The sequence below is a fragment of the Sceloporus undulatus genome, chromosome 1 (genome assembly GCF_019175285.1).
Source record: "Sceloporus undulatus isolate JIND9_A2432 ecotype Alabama chromosome 1, SceUnd_v1.1, whole genome shotgun sequence".
Taxonomy (NCBI): domain Eukaryota; kingdom Metazoa; phylum Chordata; class Lepidosauria; order Squamata; family Phrynosomatidae; genus Sceloporus; species Sceloporus undulatus.
Genome location: NC_056522.1, coordinates 360,014,957 through 360,036,848, shown reverse-complemented (window position 1 = coordinate 360,036,848; position 21,892 = coordinate 360,014,957). Strand labels below are relative to the sequence as shown.

General features: G+C 41.7%; 1 protein-coding gene across 3 annotated transcripts; it reads right to left on the bottom strand.

The window, feature by feature from the left end:
• Window positions 1-660: 660 nt before the first annotated feature.
• Window positions 661-21,422, bottom strand: YY1 (YY1 transcription factor). 3 transcript variants are annotated; one of them, XM_042473143.1, is made up of 6 exons: window positions 20,336-21,422; window positions 7,689-7,839; window positions 6,870-6,930; window positions 5,456-5,614; window positions 4,626-4,732; window positions 661-1,838 (listed from the first exon to the last, which is right to left on the bottom strand). In XM_042473143.1, exons 1-6 carry the CDS (start codon window positions 21,180-21,182, stop codon window positions 1,700-1,702), a joined length of 1,464 nt encoding a protein of 487 aa, XP_042329077.1. In that variant the 5' UTR covers window positions 21,183-21,422; the 3' UTR covers window positions 661-1,699. The 3 variants fall into 3 exon arrangements, with proteins under 3 accessions (XP_042329077.1, XP_042329068.1, XP_042329085.1); XM_042473134.1 differs by having other exon boundaries at window positions 7,689-7,851; window positions 20,336-21,420; XM_042473151.1 differs by lacking the exon at window positions 4,626-4,732 and having other exon boundaries at window positions 7,689-7,851; window positions 20,336-21,412.
• Window positions 21,423-21,892: the final 470 nt, after the last annotated feature.

Below are 21,892 nucleotides of genomic sequence, written 5' to 3'. Positions count from 1 at the left end.
AAGCAACTGAGTTCTACAAGGTGCCTTGTTCTGCTACTTAGCTATAAAAACAGAAGCTTGTATCCAATTATGCACCACTGCTACTAGAGGCATGGGAATAATGTGGCCCTGTTGTTGGGCTACCAACTAGCATAGGCAACAGTGAAGAATGCTAGGAGTTGCAGTTCAACAATATATACATGCTCACCCTGCTTCCCATCCCTGCCCTAATGAAATGGGTATTTGTTAGAATGCATTTCCCCTGCAATTCTGTGACCATCACTACCCCATATGCTCATAAAACTGCTCTACAACAAATGAGGGAGTTGGAAGGGAGAAGATTTGCTACGCAGGTTGTCAATTGAGATAACAATGGATACAGGCCAAACAAAGCCCAGGTAACCTATTAATGATTCAGTACCTACATTAGTGAAATTTCATGCCATCTTTAAAGACTAGAGCCAAGAACCAAATGTGCAGTTCTGCTAGATCTGACCAAGCGTTGAATTAAGAGCACCGAGAGAAGAAAATCCTGATGCCACTAGGAGAAAAATTCAAACATAACACAAGAACACTGTTGGATCCTAGTCCACATAGAATATACAGGGATTTTAGAATTATCCTGAAAATACATCTCTCACTTTAAAAAAAAAGAAAACCTTAATTGAATGCAAAAAAAAGTAAAGGTAACTTGAATTTTATTTATCTTCCAAATTCTGGGAGGTTAAAGAACTGTAATTTGTTCTGGACAACAGAAGAAAATAGGCTGTGCTTACAGATAATTTTCTGCCATATTCTTTCTTCAGGACCACTGGTTTATTGTTGCCCACTCTATTACATGGGATGTACATATCAGGTGTTGTTAAAAGGTCAGTGCCTGTACAATACATTCTACAACTGAGCACCACTTTCCTTAACTGAACAGGCAAAGAGAAAGTACACGGAACATTGGCATCTGGCAGTATTTTTCCCAAAAAAGTGACTAAAATGGTTTTAAGTTGATTAACACTATTAAATCACATCTAATATTTTGTTACTACATGATTTCAATACAGCTATACGATACAATTATACAAAATGTGTTAACATCAAAGAATACAACCAAAAAAATTAAGATAGCAAACAAAACCTATATAACTTTTTTTTCTCTTTACAGGAAAATACTTTTGAAGTATGCATGTAACTGCCCATTCTTTTAAAGAAAATCTACTGCAAGCAAAGTTATCAACCTCCAGAAAAAAATCACACATAGCATTACTAAGCATATCCCCAAAAAGTGTACAATATGCACACTTGGAAAATACAAAATTAAAAAATTGTAAGCAACAGTTTAGCTTCATATTTATAACAATGTGAAAAGTCCAATTTTAGCACTGTTGTAGAAAGAACTGTCTTTGATGCAAGTCCATGAACTGTCTGACTCCTCCAGGTGGGGCCACGCTTTAGAAAAACACCATGCTCTTGAAACCGAATTACAGAGCAAAATTGAGCATTGTAACAATGCTGCCTTACAGTTTATTTTGCTACTTTATCAAAAGAAAGTCCTTTAGGCGCGAAGGGTTCTTTTTTTGTTTTTTTAAATTCTTTCCTAGAAACAATATACAAAGGGGAGGCTTACTGATTTTCAACCATAAGGTAAGATGCTTTGAGTTCAAGAGCTTTCTTCTTGCAGAATTTCACTGGTTGTTTTTGGCCTTAGCATGTGTTAAGATGTGAGATTTCAGGTTAGTTGACTGAGCAAACTTCTTGTTACAGCCGTCAAAAGGGCACACATAGGGCCTGTCTCCAGTATGAATTCGCACATGTGTGCGTAAATTGAAGTCCAGTGAAAAGCGCTTGCCACAACCTTCAAATGTGCACTGTTGAGTGAAAACACAGCACATTAGGAACATGTGTCAATATGAAATACTTGCAAAAAACTTGTTTCATGTTACACAATTTCTGTTAAAATAAGGTTCTAATTCTTACAATGCAAAAATTGGGCCCTAATTACTCAGAAGTGAGTTCTATTGAAACTAGGACCTATTCGTTCTTGGCAGGCTTCCACATAACCTTTTCCATCTACAAGGCATGCAAAGAAACTGCAAATTGGTCAGTAAAGGATACCACTGAGGGATTTATGTATCTGTCTCTCAACTGAATTTGAAACTGAAATGTCAGCTTGTATAAAGAATTCAGATTGCAACTCCAGAAATTTCTGAATAGCTCCTGAAGAAAGCCAATTGGTGATAAGGCCAAAACACATTGGGCTTTTTTTAAAAAAATGAAAGTTTTTGACCATTGCATACTACATGGGATGTCTCCTCCCTATCTCTCAACTCCCATGGATACTTATTCATGAGACTGAGATGTGAAACCTGAACATAAGTAGCCAATTCATATAGGAGAACTAGCAGCAACAGAATGTTTACACCTACAGTTTAGCCATATAGCCACATTTAAAAATTATGTATGCAGGCAAAAGTGTTACATTGCTGTACAAATTACAGGGCCTTCTCAACCTCTATTTCTCTAAAGAGACCTCCCTGGCCACTGCAGCCTCATGGCTGCTATCCAGATGTTACAGGGAACTCCTGATGTTTATCAGTAACACTGGTTTGGATCCAAAGTATATAAGTTGCTCTGGGGTCCAGATGAAATGAATTGGACATGTTAATTATGGAAGCACAACTAATTTTGTTTGTACCCAGATCAGTGTAATCATTTGCTTATATAAAAGCTATACTGCGCTGTCACATCAGGCAGAGAATTAGCCCAGGAGTGCATCTTCCCTTTCAGAATCTGACTGCTTCAGCAACAACAGAATGAAAAAAGTAAGATAGACAAGACAATAATTGTTGCCTTTTAAAGCAGGTACTTTCTCCTCAGAAAACACAGCACCGTACAGGTTGTTTAAGGTGAGCGAAGACCTTGCCTACTTTACAGTTTAAAGATATGCTGTGATGAGTTCCAATTGTGGATATGCAAAAAGACCATGAAGAACCCTTGTTTTTTGGAGCCCCAGATGGGATGCCTAAACAGAAGACTTACTGTCACCCTAGGCCAGCTATTGGGCTGTGTTCATGTGGGAGAGTAAAATGTTCTAGAAGCCTTATTTAGAAAATATAACATTAAGTCTGGCATGGGTATCTTACACAGATAAAGCTACTTCACACAGAGTTGAACCAGATTACTAGCCACCAACTATATCAATATATTTCTAAAGCAGGAACGAGCAATCCAGCTAACATAACACATATCTATGAGCAGTTCTGTGTTATCATTCTATCCAAATTTTGCCGAAAAATACACTTTATTTATACCAATTCACAACCAAGTTTATTTATTTGTATCTATTACATATTTTTTCTTTCAAATAGTAAGATTTATAGCAAGAACCCTCCTCCCAATAAAAGGAAGAGCAGATGGCAAATGAGAGAAATTAGCAGGAGCCAGAAACAATGTATGACCGAAGAGCAGAGACCAAACCAAAGCACTGAAGGCTAAAGCTGTAAGTCTCAAGAAAAGCAGACATACTGAATAAGAGGAACCTATGTACAGGTTGACCTCTCAATTTCCAATTAATTCAGTGAGTTTACCATAGCTGAAACTAACATTTGGATTGAAGTCTGAAGATCCATCTCCCAAAATAATTTGTCCATCGGTGAAATAAACATTTTAATGCTCTCTCTGTCATTAAGGACTAAAAATCTGCTTGTTTCAAAAAATAATCTGAAGTGCTCAGGCTGCTGAATTCCAGAAAAGTATTCCTGTGAAGATGCAGAACTCACACAATTCTATTAATACTGCAAAACATGATGCTTGTGGTAGGAGTAGAGAATAAGTACATGGTGTAAATCAGCAATGAGCAAAGTGTGGCCTGTGAATTACAGCCACCTCCCCAGCCCTCCTTCATTTTTTTAGTACAGTTTTAAAAATTGGCTGAAATGCTACCCAGTCTTCTAGGGTCAATGAGGGGGGGGGGGGTTTAACATGTTTTCCCACACCTTCGCAGCCTGTTTTAGTTTGAAAGGACATTCTTTCCAATTAGAAATATCTTTCATTCACTTGCTAGTTAAGAAAAAGGCCTCAGCTGGTCCTGAAACAAGCCAAAGAAGCTTCTAAAAATGCCCAATCTGGCCCCAATTGCTTCTTTTTTTAGGTGTAGTTGAGTGATTTTTTTTTTTCTGGAGTGGGAAGGGGAGCCACAGTCTTCCCAATTTTGGCAGAGGAAAATCCCTTGACCCGAGGTAGCTACTAATAAATATTTAAATAAACTCTTGAGATATGTAAAATGTTTTATCTACTGGAATCCAAGTGGTATGCATCACTTGTTCCTTTCTTCTTCCTACTGTTGTGTTCATAGCAGTTCAGGATAATTTTTACAATTTAAAAGCAGGACAAAGGCAAATGGGAAAGACAGGATTGGTAAAATGCTGCTACTGTCTGTTTTACATACATGACTGTTAATACTGAGCATGGCAAATTTGTTCTACTATCTATCACCTAGGCATAAAACAGCAGTTCATCTTTTTTAAACAGGAATGGTCAAAAACAGGACTGTGAACAGAATTTCTCCACTGTCCAGATGTATCGTTCTTGTTCTAAAAGAAGCAGTTTGCATACAAGCACATTCTAAGAACCTCAGAGAAAACAAAATAACATACAATTTGTGTATGATGTTGTCCAGTTTGTACATCTTGATCTGGCAAACTAGACTGTATGATTTATCAGTGAAAGACATCCCGCACCTACATAATCTCTGAGGCCTGGCCTGTAGTGGAAAAATGCAGCATGTCAGAAAAGAGAGAAATCGTTCTCAAAATACTGCACTCCATCTACATCAACTGCTTTGAAGTCCTCCAACTATTTTAAGTCACTAACAAAAATGAAGTGTGAAGAAATGCGCCCAGTATCAGAAACGGGGGGGGGGGGGGGAGGACGGAGAGTGATAATGTGATTTAATTTCAAACTTTTATCTTGTTAAGAATAACTTGCTACTTGATGAAGGCCTGCTTCCAAACTACCTGATAAACCATGGAAAGATACCTGCAATTTTAATGTGCCATAATCCTGAAATTTATTGCACTGGTTAAACCAGAGCATACTGCACTAATCCAATTTACTATATTTTCAGAAACACCTGTGCTGTCAAAATATACAACAGTATACCCACATAAACCTTCCAGTGAGTCATGAGGAAGAATGGTCAAGAGAGATGAGATAGCAGCAGGTTTAGTAATTAAATGCCTTTTGCTTTCATGCCCTGGTATATTTAAGAAAGTTGGAGGGAAGAAACTGCCTGAATGAAACTCGTTCTACACACTTAAATCTTTCGAGCCCTTCAGCTGGGGTTACCTAATCACACAGTTTTATATGAAATCTAGTTAATGCTGCTCTTTTGGATTCCTTCTTGGACCTTAAAAAGCCAGACTTGGATTGCCCGTAGATAACAACACTTAATACTTAAAACTTAAAAGTACTTTCAAAGAGTTACCTGAAAGGGTTTCTCTCCAGTATGAACTAGCTGATGCCGCTTTAGCTTTGAGCTCTCTACAAAGGCCTTGCCACATTCTGCACAGACATGTACTCGAGGCCCGTGAGTATGCAGGTGCTTCCTCATGGCTGAGTTGTCCCTGAACATCTTTGTGCAGCCCTTTAAAACAACATCACAAGCTTCATTAGCTTCACATAATTTCCAAGATGTAAATTATCTAGTTTTTCAACAGAAGTCAGTTGAATGCATGGAGCCTGTGTGGAAAACAGAAGGGAGTAACAGAACAGGCTCTCAGTTTGAAAGAGTCTAATTCCAAATATCTCACTTCTGAGGGGGGGGGGGGTGTGTGTGTAAACTTCTAGTGGTTACAAGGTAGATAGCTCCCCATCAGTATGTTTTACAGTCAGACAAATATGACAGTAGTCACAATATTGTCTGAAGCAGCCATGTGAGGCTGTAGCCAATCTCACTCCACCACACAGAAATATTATTCTAAAGGTCATAAAATGATGTATTAAAAATGCATCAGCAACTAAATTCCATTAACATGCTGATTTAGATGTCCAATTGGAAATGATCCTTTACAATCATTATCCAGTAGTCCAATCATAACTGCAACAGCATTTATAAATCAATTATCTTGTAATTTTTGTCACATCATTCTCAATTTCTTTTCTTTTTAATGTACTACTTTTTCTTCACCCTAAAAGTTATGATTCCTTTGCTACCTTAGCAATAGCAATAACATTTCTATACCGCTTATCAGTGCAATGAAGCACTCCCTAAGCAGTTTACAATGTATAAGCTAATTGCACCCAACAATCTGGGTACTCATTTTAGCAACCACTGAAGGATGCAAGCCTGAGTCGAGTTTGAGCCCTTGGCTGGTACTGAACTTGCAACGTTACGGTTTATGAGTGAGTGGCTGCAGTACAGGTATTAAAGTATTACGCCATCAATTCACGGATGTTTGAAAAAAATTAGGTAGCCTTTGTAATCATAAAACCTCTCCGTAAGAAGAATTAAATACAGTGGTGCCTCGGGTTACGAAATTAATTCGTTCCGCCGCCGCTTTCGTAACCCGAAAAGCATTCGCAAGCCGAAATGCCATAGGCGCTAATGGGGAAAAGCCGCGATTTCGTGCGAAAAAGCGCCGAAAAGCACCAAAAAATTTTTCGTAACCCGAAATAACCTTCGTAACCCGGAACAGTTTTTTTAATGGATTTTTTTCGTAACCCGGAAATTTCGTAAGGCGGCGCATTCGTATCCCGGGGTACCACTGTATCAAAATATTACTATTAAGAGGAGATGTTAAAATGGAATATGACACATTAGCTTACGTATTTAAATATAGTCCTACGAAGCAATTAGATTTGACCTGCAATTGATTCAACAATCATAATATTTCACTCACTTTGTGAGGACATGCTATCGTTCTTGGAGCATCATCTTCTTTGATTTTTCTTGGCTTCATTCTTACAGAAAAAGAACACAACAGAATTGATCAGTGAACAACACATACCTTCTTATCTGCTTTGTATTAGCAAAGAACCCCTCTGTCAAAAACCATCTATACTGTATTGTAATTGTGGTAGCGAAGCCTCTGACTGTTTGGCTGAGCTGGTGTTGTGGCATGGACTATTCAGTTGCTCAGGAAATTAAACAGTTTACAGACCAGCTTCTGTGAGGGAAGAGAAAGTTATCAATTTGGCTGGGACTAAAACATCACAAAGGGCATGTTAGAAAGAGAATGGAGCTCTTGGAATGAGTTTATATATTTATGGAAAGGGAGCCCAAAGCTGAAGGGAGAGGAGTCTTGAGGAATATGGCATGGGATTCAAATAGTCTGTAGTAGGGTCTGTATTCTGACAAGTTTACATCCTTTGAAGAGATCTTGGGCTTTGCCTACTGCACTACATCAAAAATTTCAAAACAAGAAATGGACTTTGTGGGCACTTTCACCTGAACAATAATGCTTCTGAATAATTCCAATTGGCTAACAGCAAAACTCTTCACGAGTGAGAAAATGCCACTCTTAAAAGTGGCCTCAAATAGTTTGTTTAAATAAAAATGTAAATACATAAAACACATATTGTATCTTATGAATACTTTACTACACCTAGGATAAATGTCATCCCCATAGTCACAATTTGAAACAACAAAAAATCCAACCTCACCAAGATATATGAATGTATGAAACTAAACAGTGTACTGACTAGAACACTTCTCTTACCTAGCAAATTCAGCCAACTGTTTCGGATCCGAAAGATCAATGCCAGGTATTCCTCCAGGTGGCAGTTTCTTTCCCGTCATGTATTCTGAGTAGTCTGGAGGGGAGTTCTCGCCGATAATCTGCTCTTCCACCACAGTCTCATGGTCAATGTCTTTTTTGTCATCTGAAATGATTAGAGCAAACTGAATTTTGATTTAACATCTACGAAGGACAACACTAATAGCAGGGGAAATATTTACTCTTAACTAGGAATAGTACTGAACTAAGGTACTAATCTAGATAGTTCTGTGCACAAAAACAAACAGCACAAACTAGATATCTATGAAGAGTTCAAAAGGTAAAATAACATTCATTTTTAAAAGTTACTGAATAAAAACTTACAATCTGCATGGCATTTAAATATAAGGCACCAGTTACAATGGCCAAACAATAATTACACCTTTCAGATGAACACTGTGCCCAAAGAGAAGTAACTCAGTTGTTAAGTCTATCATGTTTATATATTTATTTGTTATAGTTCTGTGCTATCTTTCCTCCAAAGAGGTAAAAATGGCATATATGCTCTCATCCTCCCCACTTTTTATTCTCAAAAACCTATGAACTACATCAGATAGACTGATTAGCCAAATGTCTCTCAATGGCACACAGATTTCCCAAGTCCCAGTCTAATATCATAACCACTGACTCACACAACAGAATCTATTATTTGCCGCTTAATCCAGTATATGTATGATTATTGAAATGGCAGCTGACCTTTTAGGATTTTTACGGGAATCTCCCTCTTAACTTGGAGCTGAATTCAGCTGCCAGGTTCACACTATGGAAATTAAACCAAACTGCACAGCCTGACAAAGATACAAATACAAAGACATATGTGCTAAGTGTAAAATCTGTTGCTGTGATGTATTAGAAGATAGTTGACTTTTTAAAATTTGGCTATTCACTAGCAGTTTTGTTTTCCTTTTTCTAACTATCAAAGACACAACCTTGCTATGTTTATCACATTTATATATTTCAAATATTTATATATGTTCTTTAAAGAAATTCTGCAACTGGTTAACATTAAAAACATGGCAACATCGTACTTTTTTAAAATAAATAATTCTAGTTTATTGATTTGACAACAAATAGTGGGAAAGCTGACTAAACAATGACAAATTTACAAACATGGCTATTACTCATATTGGCTTTCTCCTAACTGACATAGCAAGGGTTGGCACTTGCTGTGTCAGCTGAGACACAGCTGCATGAAAATATTTCTGCTGAACTAAGAGGGAAATGCTTGCTAAACTTCACAATTCTAGAATTTCTCATCCAACTCTTTCTTAAGAACATGTAGAAAGCATGTTACATTTGGTTCCAGACACTAGCAGATGAATTCCATATACACATATTGTACTCACACAAACATAATTAACTCTCTTCAGGCCAATACAGTGCCCTAAATTTGCTTTCATTAACACATGGGTACATGGGTAATCCTTGGGACAAATGGGAAAATGCACACATATGTACTGAACAGTAAAGCAAATGAATCTGGCAAAGTAAGGAAACATTATAGTCAAGTCTCCTTATTTAAAATACTTGGGACCAGAAGTGTTTTGATTTTTTTTTTTCAAATTTTGCGATCTATGGACATACAGAATGAGGAATCTTGAAGATGAGACCCAAGTCTAAACATGCAATTCACTTATGTTTTGTATGCACTTTACACGCATGGCCTGAAGGTAATTTTATACGCAATATTTTAAAAATTTTGTGCATGAAACCATATGTGTGTACAGTGAACCATGAGAAAGCAAAGGTGTCACCATCTCAACCACTCACACGGCCACTTTTGGAATTCTTGATAAGGGATAGTCAAGCTGTGTTGTTCTTAGAAATCAATTGTTCAATTACTGTCTATTTTCTGGTGAAGAATTGAAACGGTATATCCATTTCTAGCCTGGTCAGAATGAAATGCATGGAACTGCTCAAGTAACCCCCTCATATGTGGCGTAAGCTAAAAGTAAGCCCCCGCCCATGCAACCCTTCAACAAAAGGTACCTGTGCATCAGGGACTCCACATTATCTCATAAAAAAAAAAAAAAAACACAAAACAAAAATGCCTGAGACACTTTCTTAAAGAATGAGCATGGCAATCCTGATAGCCTCATCTCACTGTCTCGTACAGATATACCCTGCATGGCACCCTTAGTTCATCTGGTGACTGGAAATAGGAGAGAAGCACTACCCCTTGCTCTCTGCAGAATAGCAAATTTACCTTGGGTAAAAAATTAGTCTTTGTTCTGAAAACAATACTGCAATGGTTAAAAATACATAACTCTTCAAGACCAGACATGAGACTGAACTCTGCACTCCTCTTCTTGCTAAGGTAATCATTATTAGAGACAGGACCAAATAGTTTAAGTTCAAATCCTGTCTTTATTTGGCTTTTACAAGAACTTTTAACAACCCATGAAGATCCTGTTTAGGAAAAGTGTGAACAAAAAGGGATATTTAAAGAAATTTCATAAACAAATCTAACATGTGAGTGAGATGATGGAAGTCCATTATGTGGCCAACTCAGGACTCAAAGCTACCAACTATTTCTTCAGATGCCTAGTCCAGAAACAATAGTAACATCAAGACGGTTTTCCGTATAAGCACCCTAGTCTCTCAAATCTCTATGATGAGTCTTGGGACATGCAGGGACAGTCACTTTGGATGCAGATAAGTCAGTGCAAATGGGCACTGTAGCAACTGAAAGGACAGGCCTATTGCCTTTTCTGAAAGGAAGCTGGTGCTGAATTCATTTCTGCTCATCATAGGAAATAGTCCGTTCTCTATGCATAATAGTTTTTTTTTCTTTGTCAACTTGTCTCTTCTTTCTGTATCTTGCTAGACTTTATGTTCTTAACGCCTTTTGTTACCTCTGTTTTCTTTCATTCTGTTGGAGAGTAGTTTCAAGCTGTTTCCAGCTTATGGCAACCATACCTCGGGGTTTCTTGGCAAGATTTACTGTTGCCTTTCCCAAGGCTAAGTTTTGCTTCTCCAAGGCCACCCATTAGGTTTCCGTGGCTCAGCATACATTCGAAACCCAGTCTCTCATGGTCCTACACCAGGCTACTTTTCTTAATTGTGTTGCAGATGCATGCTTAGACCTGCTGACCACTACACCATACTAGAACTATAGGTTTCTCTTGAATATGACACTTAAATTCTATTCAGTCAGAAAAGCTAGGAAAGTTAAACTACCACAAAAGATAATATTATTGTTTGCATCAGTTGCCTTGTTTCTTGCCCTCATGCCATTAATATTATTTCCTACATTACTCACTATTTCACTATGCTATCTAGATAAATTTCCCCTTATCTTAGCATGTAGTCATTTAGCCCAACATTATTAATTTTCTAGTATTTCCAGTACTATTCATCAACAAATTGCTCAATTCACTTATTATGACTGTGTTTTGGTAATATTTATCCCTATTTCAGCTGCACCCCAACAGGTAAGAATTCAGATTAATGGACATAACCTAGTAAGAAATGGGAATGCTCCACTGAACATTTTACATACAATAATAATGTTGTAAAGTTGAAGGGGAGCAGATTGCTTGTGTTTTTTAAAATAGCTTGAGTGTTATTACTAGCTAAATACAATTCCCTGTCTGTTCAAATAGGAAAAATGCTATTAAACAATATTTTAGATGTGAAGTGTGGAAATTTGACCCTCAAGACCTTCAAGACCACCTACCCACCAAAGATTTGAGGTGCAAAATATTCTGGTAGGAAAACAAAGCAGAAATCATTTTGGTGAAGATCTTTTGCTGCGTTTGAGGGTGTTCCACACCCCTCCTTCTATTTATGCCCGATTATGATCCTTTTACTCCATCCAGGCCCAGAACAGACAAGTGGGTGTAAAAAGCAACTAAATGCAGCAAAAAAGCCATTTAGTGGCTGAATTTTTGTTTTGGGAATTCTATGGGATAATGTAGCTCATCAACCCCAGCAGTTAGTACTGCTAATTTTAAAAGAAGAAGAAGAAAGACTATCACATACGTTGCAACTTCCTGTATTTTCTACATGCTTGAAAGAAAGAACTCTGCCTGACCATCTGTGTCACCTCGATATGTCAAAACATAAATGCCAATTGTACTGCAAGTTTAATTTGTTACTACAGGTTGAGCATCCTTTATCCAAAACGCTCCAATATCTTAAATGTTCTTCATGGGTGGCTGAGATAATGACCCCTTTTCTTCCTGATGGTTCAGTGTACACAATGTTTCTATCATGGAAAAATTAATAAAAATATTGTATAAAACTGCCTTCAGGCAAAGTGTATAAGATGCATATGAAACATAAATGAATTTCATTTGTAAACTTAGGTCCAATCTCTAAGATATCTCATTATGTATATGCAAATACTGTATTCCAAAATTCAAAATCCAAAACATTCAGTACTCAACCTGCATCAGTACTGCAGCCTAGTTAGCTCCATTCCACAAAATCCAGACTCTAAGGAGACATTATTGGGGTTTTCAGGAATAGCATCTACTTCTCACACATTAACTTCAAAATTTCTTAAAATTTTACATCTTGGACCAGGCTATATAGCACCTGTTCAGGGCTTGGTGATCAGGAGCCTGACATCACAAATCAAATACAACACTAAGGGGATGAATGGATATAAGATACCAAACAATTCTACTTCTGCATACATTCTTAAAACATTTTCCTGAACTATTTTAGTACCTCCTGTTATTCATAGTGTAAAGCACAGAGCAACCTTCACCAATATGTGACCATTTGCCATGATGAGTGAGGATGATGGGGTTTGTATTCCAGCACTCAGACTGCTGATAATGTATATCCAACTACAGTGACAGGCAGATCTGTTAAATCATTTTTGCTGACTTCCTCACACTCTAAATATTCTGAACTAGATCCAATCTGTTTTGTGGGATGTATTTTTCCTGTTTTAATAAACATAATCACAAGTGAGAATTTCTGAACAAAAAGTGCATATTGGCCATGTCCCTTTCATGGTGGTGGGATTCAGGGAAATACCCAGAACACCCACATCCCTATATCTGCAACTGCCTGTCAAAGGAAGCGTGTGACAGACCAATCATGAACACAAAAGGGAGAGAATTAGTTTATACAGTACATACAGTGGATGTCTCAAGAGCTGCTTAGCTACACAAAACACAACAGTGAGCCTATGCAAATATGTATGTCACTACTTTGTAAGAAAGGCTGTTATAACAGCGTTTATACAGGATGGAAGATGTTTCAGTTATCAAATATTACAAATGCTCTGGTCTTGATGCTAATCTCATGAAGCCACCATTAAAGAAACCTGAGCCCAAAACCAATGTCATTTATATAAGCCACCAACAAATGTACTATTAAGATAATCAAACTCTTTAAAGGGCACCTGAAAACCCAAGCTCATGCTGCTGCAACTGCTCCCACCATCCTCACTCTGGTCAGCAAAATATTTATATTCCGTCCTGTATCCAAAGAACTCAGGGCAGCGTATAATAAAATCAATTTAAAGAATTTAAAACTGAAAACATAAAATATAATTTTACTCTCTAAAATTATGATTAATTATCTAATGAATTGAATCAAGTTTAAACAGCTAAAATATACATATGCAAACTGGATAAAATGATTAGATTCCAAAAGACCATACTTAAACTTGGTGCCAGTTGCCTGGGTCTTTATGACAGATCATTATTCTCTATTACTCATTCTCAAGACTTTGAGAAAACACAACTGCTTCGGGATTATACAGCTAGTTACTCTGACAAAGCCCCATATGTATATAACGAAAACATAAATATCCTAAAGGCACCAGATCCCATCAGACCTTGGAAGCTAATCACGGTCAGCCCTGGTCAGTACTTAAATGGGAGACCGCCAACAAATGCCAGGTGCTGTAGGCTAGATTTCAGAGGGAGGAACTGGCAAAACTACCTGAGAAAGGTAGTTGCCTAAGAAAACCCTATCAAATTCATTTAGTCCCCCAAAGCTGAAAGGTAAGTTGACACACACACACACACAAAGAAAAGAAACACACAGCATCTACATCCACAGTTCTATTCACACTAACTAGAAAGAAAGCAACACTGATATCGGGAGATGTTGCTTCTGAATAAACACTCATTACACTAGACTGCATGTGTTATTTCGCTATTGTGACCTTGTATTTTCAAGCTGCAATAGACATTCTCCACCCAACATATCAAATTTCATGAAACACAGAAAACCCAATTACAGGAGAATGTGGTTTTTAAAACTATGGCTACAGAAAGATCATTAAGGTCCAAAACACACCGTGGAAATAATCCAGTTTGAGACCGCGTTCACTGCCCTGGCTCAATCCTAGGGAATCTTAGGAACTGTAGTTTAGTGTGAGACACTTAGCCTTCTCTGTCAGAGAGATCTGGTGTCCCAATAATCTGCAGTTCCCAAGATTCCCCAGCACTGAGTCAGAGCAGTGAAAGTGGTCTCAAACTGGATTATTTCTGCAGTGTATTTTGGACTTACAGTATCTCAGTACTAAAAACTTTAGTAGGGATAAAAACATAACATATGACATTGGGGTGGGGGTGGGCTTTCACCAGAAATTAAAGGACTGGGTGAAAAAGTCTGTAAGGTATGTTTTGTGGCTACATCTGTCCTTCTCCAGAGTTCAGATTCATACTCCTTATATCTACAAAACTTATTTCATCCCACAAATTATCTGATGCCCCATTTTCTAATATTACACCTCACCATACTCTTATAATGCAGTAAATTATTTAGTAAAAACTGCTTCCCAACACTGTAACTCAGAAATTCAGCAAGGCACTTCATTAATACTTCTGATTTCGTAGGCATGTTTCAGCACAGATTTCAAAAATGCTTATACAGTCGGCCCTTCTTATACACGGATTCAAGCATACACAGTTTGAAAATGTTCCAAAAAAGTATAAATTTACCTTGATGTTCCATTTTTTATTAGGGACACCATTTTGCTCTGTCATTATACTTAATGGGACTTGAGCATACACGGATTTTGTTATACACGGGAGATCTTGGAACCAAACCCCAGCGTATAACAAGGGTCCACTGTACACCTTAACAGCAAGTCAGTTTTATGCATAAATTATGATATAATTCAGTTTATTGCAACTGAGTTTCATAAAATTTCATAAAAACCAGTATGTTCAATCACTAAGCATACGAAACATACTGGGTAAATTGCCTATCATGAATGAGGCTGTACTCCCACTGAGGGAGCAGGTACACAGTCTGTTAGTATTCTGGATCTTTCTCAGATCAAAAACATACTGCAGAAATAATCTAGTTTGAGACCTCTTTAACTGCCCTGGCTCAATGCTAGGGATTTCTGAGAAGTGTACCTAACTGTGAGACAATTAGCCTGATCTGTCAGAGAACTATTACCTAGCACTGAGCCAGCAGACTCCATGGCTTGTAGTGCACAAGGCTAACCTCAAATGATCTGCCAGCTTCTTCGGACAGGGATAACCTTGCCTCAGTAGTCCATACGCTGGTCATTTTCTGATTACTTTACTGCAGTGTGCGCTACCTGAGGCAGCCCTTGAAGATGACTCAGAAGAAGCTGCAGTGAGATTGCTGTTTTAAAAATCCTACAAAAACCATGTGACATCAATATTAAAGGAACAGCATTCACTGACAATAAATGTCTGATCTTAAGTAAAGATGCTGGTGATGACAAGCAAGTCCTTAACCTCTTGGGACCTACAAACACTTTCTAACAATCTGCCCTGATGTCCTCACTGATGGGAACAATAGCAGCAGGAGGGAATGAGGGAAGGCCTTCTCTGGTGTGGCACAGTTTGGAGTTTCAATTGACATTAACTTTGGGCTCACTCTACCACCAAGTTAAAACATGTTTTTTTATTAAGTCTTTTTGATCCCAATTTTTTTTACTTCCAAAATGTACATGAACAAGTGTTTTTGAAACATTTTAAAGTTGTTTTACTGTGTAAAATTGTTTATGCTTTCTGGTTTGTTTATATTTTTATGGTTTTAAACTCTTTATAACATTTATTTTGCTAACCTGTGATCTCAAGATATAAAACAGAATATACATTTTCTAATAAACATATTTAACTGAACCTAAATTCAGTTAGCTTAACAGAACTATCCATGTACATTTACAGGCAACTCCAACTTCACAGAGCTTAGTTTTAGGCAAGTGTGTTTCAAATTGCAGCATTTAACAGTTTTGACCCCAACCCACTGAGTTAAATATTTTTTAAAAAGTGAAATAAAAAAAAGGCTGATTTAATGCTGAACTTATAAATTACATATACATTAATCAAGGGTTTATTTCTGTGGGTTCTCTATTGGATGGAAACACAATCAAGTCACCACAGATGTTAGCATTCAAGAAATACCACCCTATGTCTCACCAAACAGAGGCTGCAATTGCATTGCAGAAATTTGACACCACTTTAACTGCCATGGCTCAATACTGTGAAATGCTGGGAATTGTACTTTTGTGAGACATTGAACCTTTTCTGTCAGAGAGCTTGGGTGCCACAATAAGCTAAAATTCCCAGGATTCCATAGCACTGAGCCATGGCAGTTAAAGTGGGGGTCAAGCTGGTTTATTTCTGCAGTGCAGATGCAACAAGAATCATGCCTACAAATATATGCTGTATGCTTTTCAACTACCTAAGCTTTACAGTGAATTCATTTTTGAAGTTATTTATGACTCCAGAACAAGCGACATGAAACTTTACCTTTAACCTAATACAGTAATCAAATAGCAATTTCCCTGTGAACTACCAGCCACTTCTAAATCTAAAGTTTTGAAAAATTCTGGGTAAATATCCACATGATCAGACTGTAATTCCACAGAAGAGTGGCTGGGGCTTCCAAAGAAGCAAAGTAGCCTTCATGCAAGTGATCTTGCTAGTCTTTTGTTTGCAGATATTTGGACTATAGTCCAAAACACACTGCAGAAATAATCCAGTTTGAGACTACTTTAACCATCCTGGCTCAGTGCCAGGGAATCTGGGTTTATTGTAGTTTATAGCAGCACTCAAGCTCTCTGACAGAAAAGGCTAAATGTCTCACGAAACTAGTTCCCAGAATTGCCTAGCATTGATCCAGGGCAGCTAAAGCAGTCTCAAACTGGATTATTTTTCCAGTGTGTTTTGGGCCTTGTCAACAATTCTCTTTCTTGTCTATGCAACATCATCACAAAATACATGTAGGTCAAAGATTTTGGATTATACGGTTTCCTGACATTTATTTAGTTAATAATATTATAAAGCTATAAAAGTCTAACTGCAAACCAGAATGCTGTAATTTTTATAGGACTGTAACCACTACTGTTGTAGCTGCTTTACTCTGGAAGGAAATGTGCCTTTTTAATTGGAAAAACTGATTTAAAAGCTTAGAAACTTTAATCAAACAAGTAAAACTGAAATTATACAGTCACAGAATTACAGTGTGACACTTTTAAAAAGCAATTCTTTTCTGAAGATGCCAAATTAGGACTTCCTAAAATCACTTTTTGACTTCCTAAGATCACATGTCTCCCCATGCAATCCCCCCAAAATTGCTTGGGTCTATTTACAAACATTTAAGTTCTGGAACTGGGGGGGAGTGGGTGTCAGCTCCATATTTCTCATTGTATATGCCTTTGTTTCTGAATTCTGGTGACCCTAAAGAGGGGTGTGCCTTTGTCCTCCTCTGAGGCCAAGAGACTGTAACTTGCCCAAAGCCACCCAGTGGGTCTCCATGGGTGAGCAGGGATCTGAACATGGGTCTCCAGAGTCAAAGTCCAATGCCCAAACCACACCGGCTCCCCTCCGCTCCATACACCTGCTGTGTATAAAATACAGAATGCCAGGCCTGAATCATGGGCAGCATAGCTTGCAAGTGAGAGGCTCTCTCTTTCCCTGATATGCTGCCAGAGAGCCAGCCTCCAGTGTCAAGAAGATCCACCTCTTTCCTCCAGAGCTGATGTCAGTGTTAGAGAGGCCTATTTTAGACCTCTTTAAGGTCCCTTAACTATTCAAGCTGCCACTGCATGATAGAATAGGTGAAAAAGAGAAGAAAGCTTCCTTCCTACAGCATGCAAAGGGATCAATCATGTAGCACCTTTGAGACAGACTGACTGAAAGAAAGAACCCGGGAGTATGAGCTTTTGTAGACTTGAGCCTACTTCCTCCCAGCTTCTTTTTTACAGTCAGTCTCTAAGGTATTACAAGAGCCCTTTGCATACTGATTTTCTGGACTAACATGGCTAGAATTCCTTCAGTATGTTTGACAGAGGCCACCGACTTTATTTTGTTGCTTAGAAAGGGCTTTGCCTGAGGAGGAAAGGACACCGACCAAGAACCTTTTCTAACAGTATGGAAGCACTGCCCATGGTTGTTATGGTGTGCCTTAGGGCAAGATTTGTTCAGAGGAGGTTTGCCCTTACCTTCCTCAGAGGCTGAGAGAATGTGACTTGCCCAAGGTCACCCGGTGGGTTGCCGCAGCCCCGCCAGGATTTGAACCGGTCACAAAAGTTGTGGTCCAGCACTCAAACCGCAACACTTGAGAAGGTGTTGTGGTTTGAGTGCTGGACCACGACTCTGGAGACCAGGGTTTGAATCCTGGCTGGGCTGTGGAACTTTTCTAACAGCATGGAAGCACTGTCAGGGCTACCTCCCAAAACAGGAAACCATGGTGGTGTCCTCAACAGGGGCTTCCAGCTCTTGAACTGCCCTCTCCCTCTTTCCTCCCCCCCAATGAATTTGGTCAGGGAATATTCAGTTCGGGTAAGGAAGACAGGAAGAAAAAAGGAGGGGAAAATAAAGGTGCCAAGGGGGAAAGTGGGAAAAGGAAATGAAGAGGCACTGGTGAGGCCAGGGCTGGGAAGGAAAGGATGTGAGGAGGTGAGGCAGGAGAAGGAAAGAAGAAAAGGCTGAGGAGAAACTAGGAAGAGGGGAACTAGGAGGGTTAGAGATAAGAATGAGGAGAGGGAACACAAGAGGGAAACTGATACTGAAGGGATCTCTGAGAAGCAGAGCCAGCCTGGCATCCTGGGTGCAAAACACACTGCAGAAATAATCCAGTTTGAGACTGCTTTCACTGCCCTGGCTGAGTGCTAGGGAATTGTGGGAGCTGTACTTTGTTATGGCACCAGAGCTTTCTCACAGAGAAGGCTAAATGTTTCACAAAACTACAGTTCCCAGAATTCTCTAGCACTCAGCCAGGAGTTAAAGCTGTCTCAAACTGGGTTACTTCTGCAGTGTGTTGGGTTTCCCTGGTTTGAGAACTGGACCAGGATTCTGGGAGACCAGTGTTTGAATCCCAGGCCTGTCCACATAAACCAACCAGGGGTGACTATGGGCAAGGCACCCTCTCCCAGCCTCAGAGAGGGGCTCTGGCAAAAAGAAACCCCAAAACCCTCCTCTGAAGTAAACTCTCCAAGAAAACTCCAGGATAGTATGGTCACCACGACTTGAAGCCAGTCAAGAAAAAAGCCAAAAAGCAGGTCTGAAGCAGGTAAACAAAGTAGAAAGCAGGGGGAAAGAGAGAAAGAGAACTGAAGGAAAGGAGCTGAAAAAGAAGAAGAGAAGGAAGAGTGGGGCAGAAGAAAAGGAGAGGAATGTGTGGGGGGAAAGACAGGAGAGAGAAAATGAGAGAGAGAGAGAGAGAGAGAGAGAAGGGGGAGAGAATTGAAGGAAAGGAGGGGGAAATCATAGAACTGGAAGAGGGCACAAGGGCCATCCAGTCCAAGCCCCCTGCCATGCAGGAGCTCACAATCAAAGCACCCCCCAAAGAGGTGGCGAAAGAAGACAAGGAAAAAGGGGGATGTAGATGTCTGGAGGCAAAGACAGAGGAGAGAAATGAGAGAACTGAGGGAATGGAGGGAAGGGAAAGAGGAAGCAGGGGAGAAAAGAAATGGGGACATGCATCTTTGAGAGCAAAGAGGGGAGGAATGTGAGAAAGGAGGGAAGAGGAGGAGGAATAAGAGAAGGAGGAAGTAGGGCAGGAGAAGAAGAGAAAGGGGGACGTATATGTCTGGGTGCAGGGAGAGGAATAGGAGGGAAGAGGAGGAGGAATAAGAATAAGGGAAGGAGGAAAGGGAGAAAAGGAAGGGGAGGCATGTGCTGAGGGCAAAGAAAGAGGAGAGAAAGGTGGAAGAGGAGAAGGAGGAAGCGGGGAAGGAAGAGGAGTAGAAGAAAAAAGAGAAGGGGGACGTCTCTGTGTCTGTGCGGAAAGGCCTCCGCCGTCTCCCGCCCCGCCTCGCCTCGCTTCCCCTCCTCCTCCTCCTCCCTCAGAAACTACGCCATTGCGGCCTAGTCCTGGAGCGGCTGAGCCAAGCAGGGAGGAGGGGGGGAGGAGGAGGAGGAGGAGGGAGCGCGGCGGTCCTCTCTCTCTCTCTCTGCTTCTCTCTCGGCCGCCATCTTGGCGGGTCCGGCGCCATCTTCCCTCTCCCCCCGCGAGGGAGCCAGGCAGGAGCACAGGGCCCCGCCATCTTTTTAGGGGGGAAGAAGCCTCCTCCGCCGCCATACTTGCCCTGCGAGGAAGGAACATGGCGGCGCCCATCCTGCCGCCTCCTCCTCCTCCAAACATGGCCTCCTTTCAAAACAAAACGCCCGGGAGGCGCCTGCTCTTACCCGAGGCCCACATGGTCACCGAGAACTCCCCCTCCAGGGTCTTGATCTGGACCTGCTTCTGCTCCCATTTGCGGGCGCTGCCCACCCCGCTGACCACGGCCGCGGCGCCTCCGTCCGCCCCCACGACGCCTCCTCCGACCACGCTGCCGCCGCCGCCGCCTCCGACCACGCCGCCCGCCAAGTAGCTCTTCTTGCTGCTCTTCTTGCCGCTGCCTCCGCCGCCCTTCTTCACGCGCCCCGAGGAAGAGCCGCTCCCTCCGCCTGCTCCGGCTTTGCTCCCGGCGGCGGCGACGGTGACCAGCGTCTGCTCGATGTACTCGTCCTCCCCTCCGACCGGAGCCGGGACCGGGATGAGGATCTGGTCCTCGAAGCCGTCGTCGGCGCGCAGGCCGTCAGAGTCGTCCCCGCCGACCACCTCCTCCCGGGTCTGGACCAGGATGACCTCCTGGTGGTGCGGGTGGTGGTGCAGGTGGAGCTGGCCCCCGGAGCCCACCACGGCGCCGCCGCCGCCTCCTCCTCCGCCGCCGCTGGGGTCTCCGTCGGTGACGAGGGGCTGGAGGGCGATCATGGGCGGGTGGTGGTGGTGGTGATGGTGGTGGTGATGATGGTGGTGGTGGTGGCGGCGGTGCGGCGGGTGGTGAGGGCCGCAGTCCTCGCAGCACTCGTCCTCCTCCTCGTCCTCCTCCTCCTCGTCCTCCTCTTCCTCGTCCTCCTCCTCGCCGCCCACCACCGTCGTCTCGATGGTCTCCACCGGGATGGTCTCCACCTCGATCTCGTGCAGCTCCACGATCTCCGCCGGCATCTCCGAGCCGTCCGTGGCGATGTAGAGAGTGTCCCCCGAGGCCATGGTGCTAGCCGCCGGTAGGGCTGCTACTCCCGCCGCCGCCTCAGCGGGGCCTACAGCCGCCTCCTCCTCCTCCTCTTCGCTCGCCTCCCTTCTTTCTCCTCCTCCTCCTCCCTTTCCCACACAAACACCACCAGCTCCCCACAAGCAACCAAGCAGCGGCGGCGGCCGCCAACTCTCGCCTCGCGAGACTACCGCCGCGAGACCATAGGCACCTCAAGCCTCTCCCCTCACCCGCGCCATCCAGGCCCGGCGGTGGCAACTGGGCCACGCCCCCTCTCTCCTCGCAGGATCCAATGGCCGCGGTGGAGTTCTTTCCAGGGGCCACGCCCACTCGCCTAGACAGATGCGTGAGCCACGCCTCCTCTCGCAGGATCCAATGGCCGCAGCGGATTTGTTCTCAAAGGCCACGCCCCCTCTCTCCCAGACAGGCCAACGGTTAGGGGATAACCACGCCCCCTCTCTCGCAGGCTCCAATGACCACAGCGGAGTTCCTGCCATAAGGCCACACCCACTCTCCCCTTGGCAGGCCAACGGTTAGGAGGGAGCCACGCCCCTTCCTTCTGGCTGTCACTCGCGCGCCCTCGGGCCAATAGCGGAGTTCTTTTCAAAGGCCACGCCCCCTCTCTCCTAAGCAGGCCAACGGTTAGACGTGAACCACGCCCCTTCTCTCTGGCTGTCTCTCTTGCGCCCGCGGACCAATAGCGGAGTTC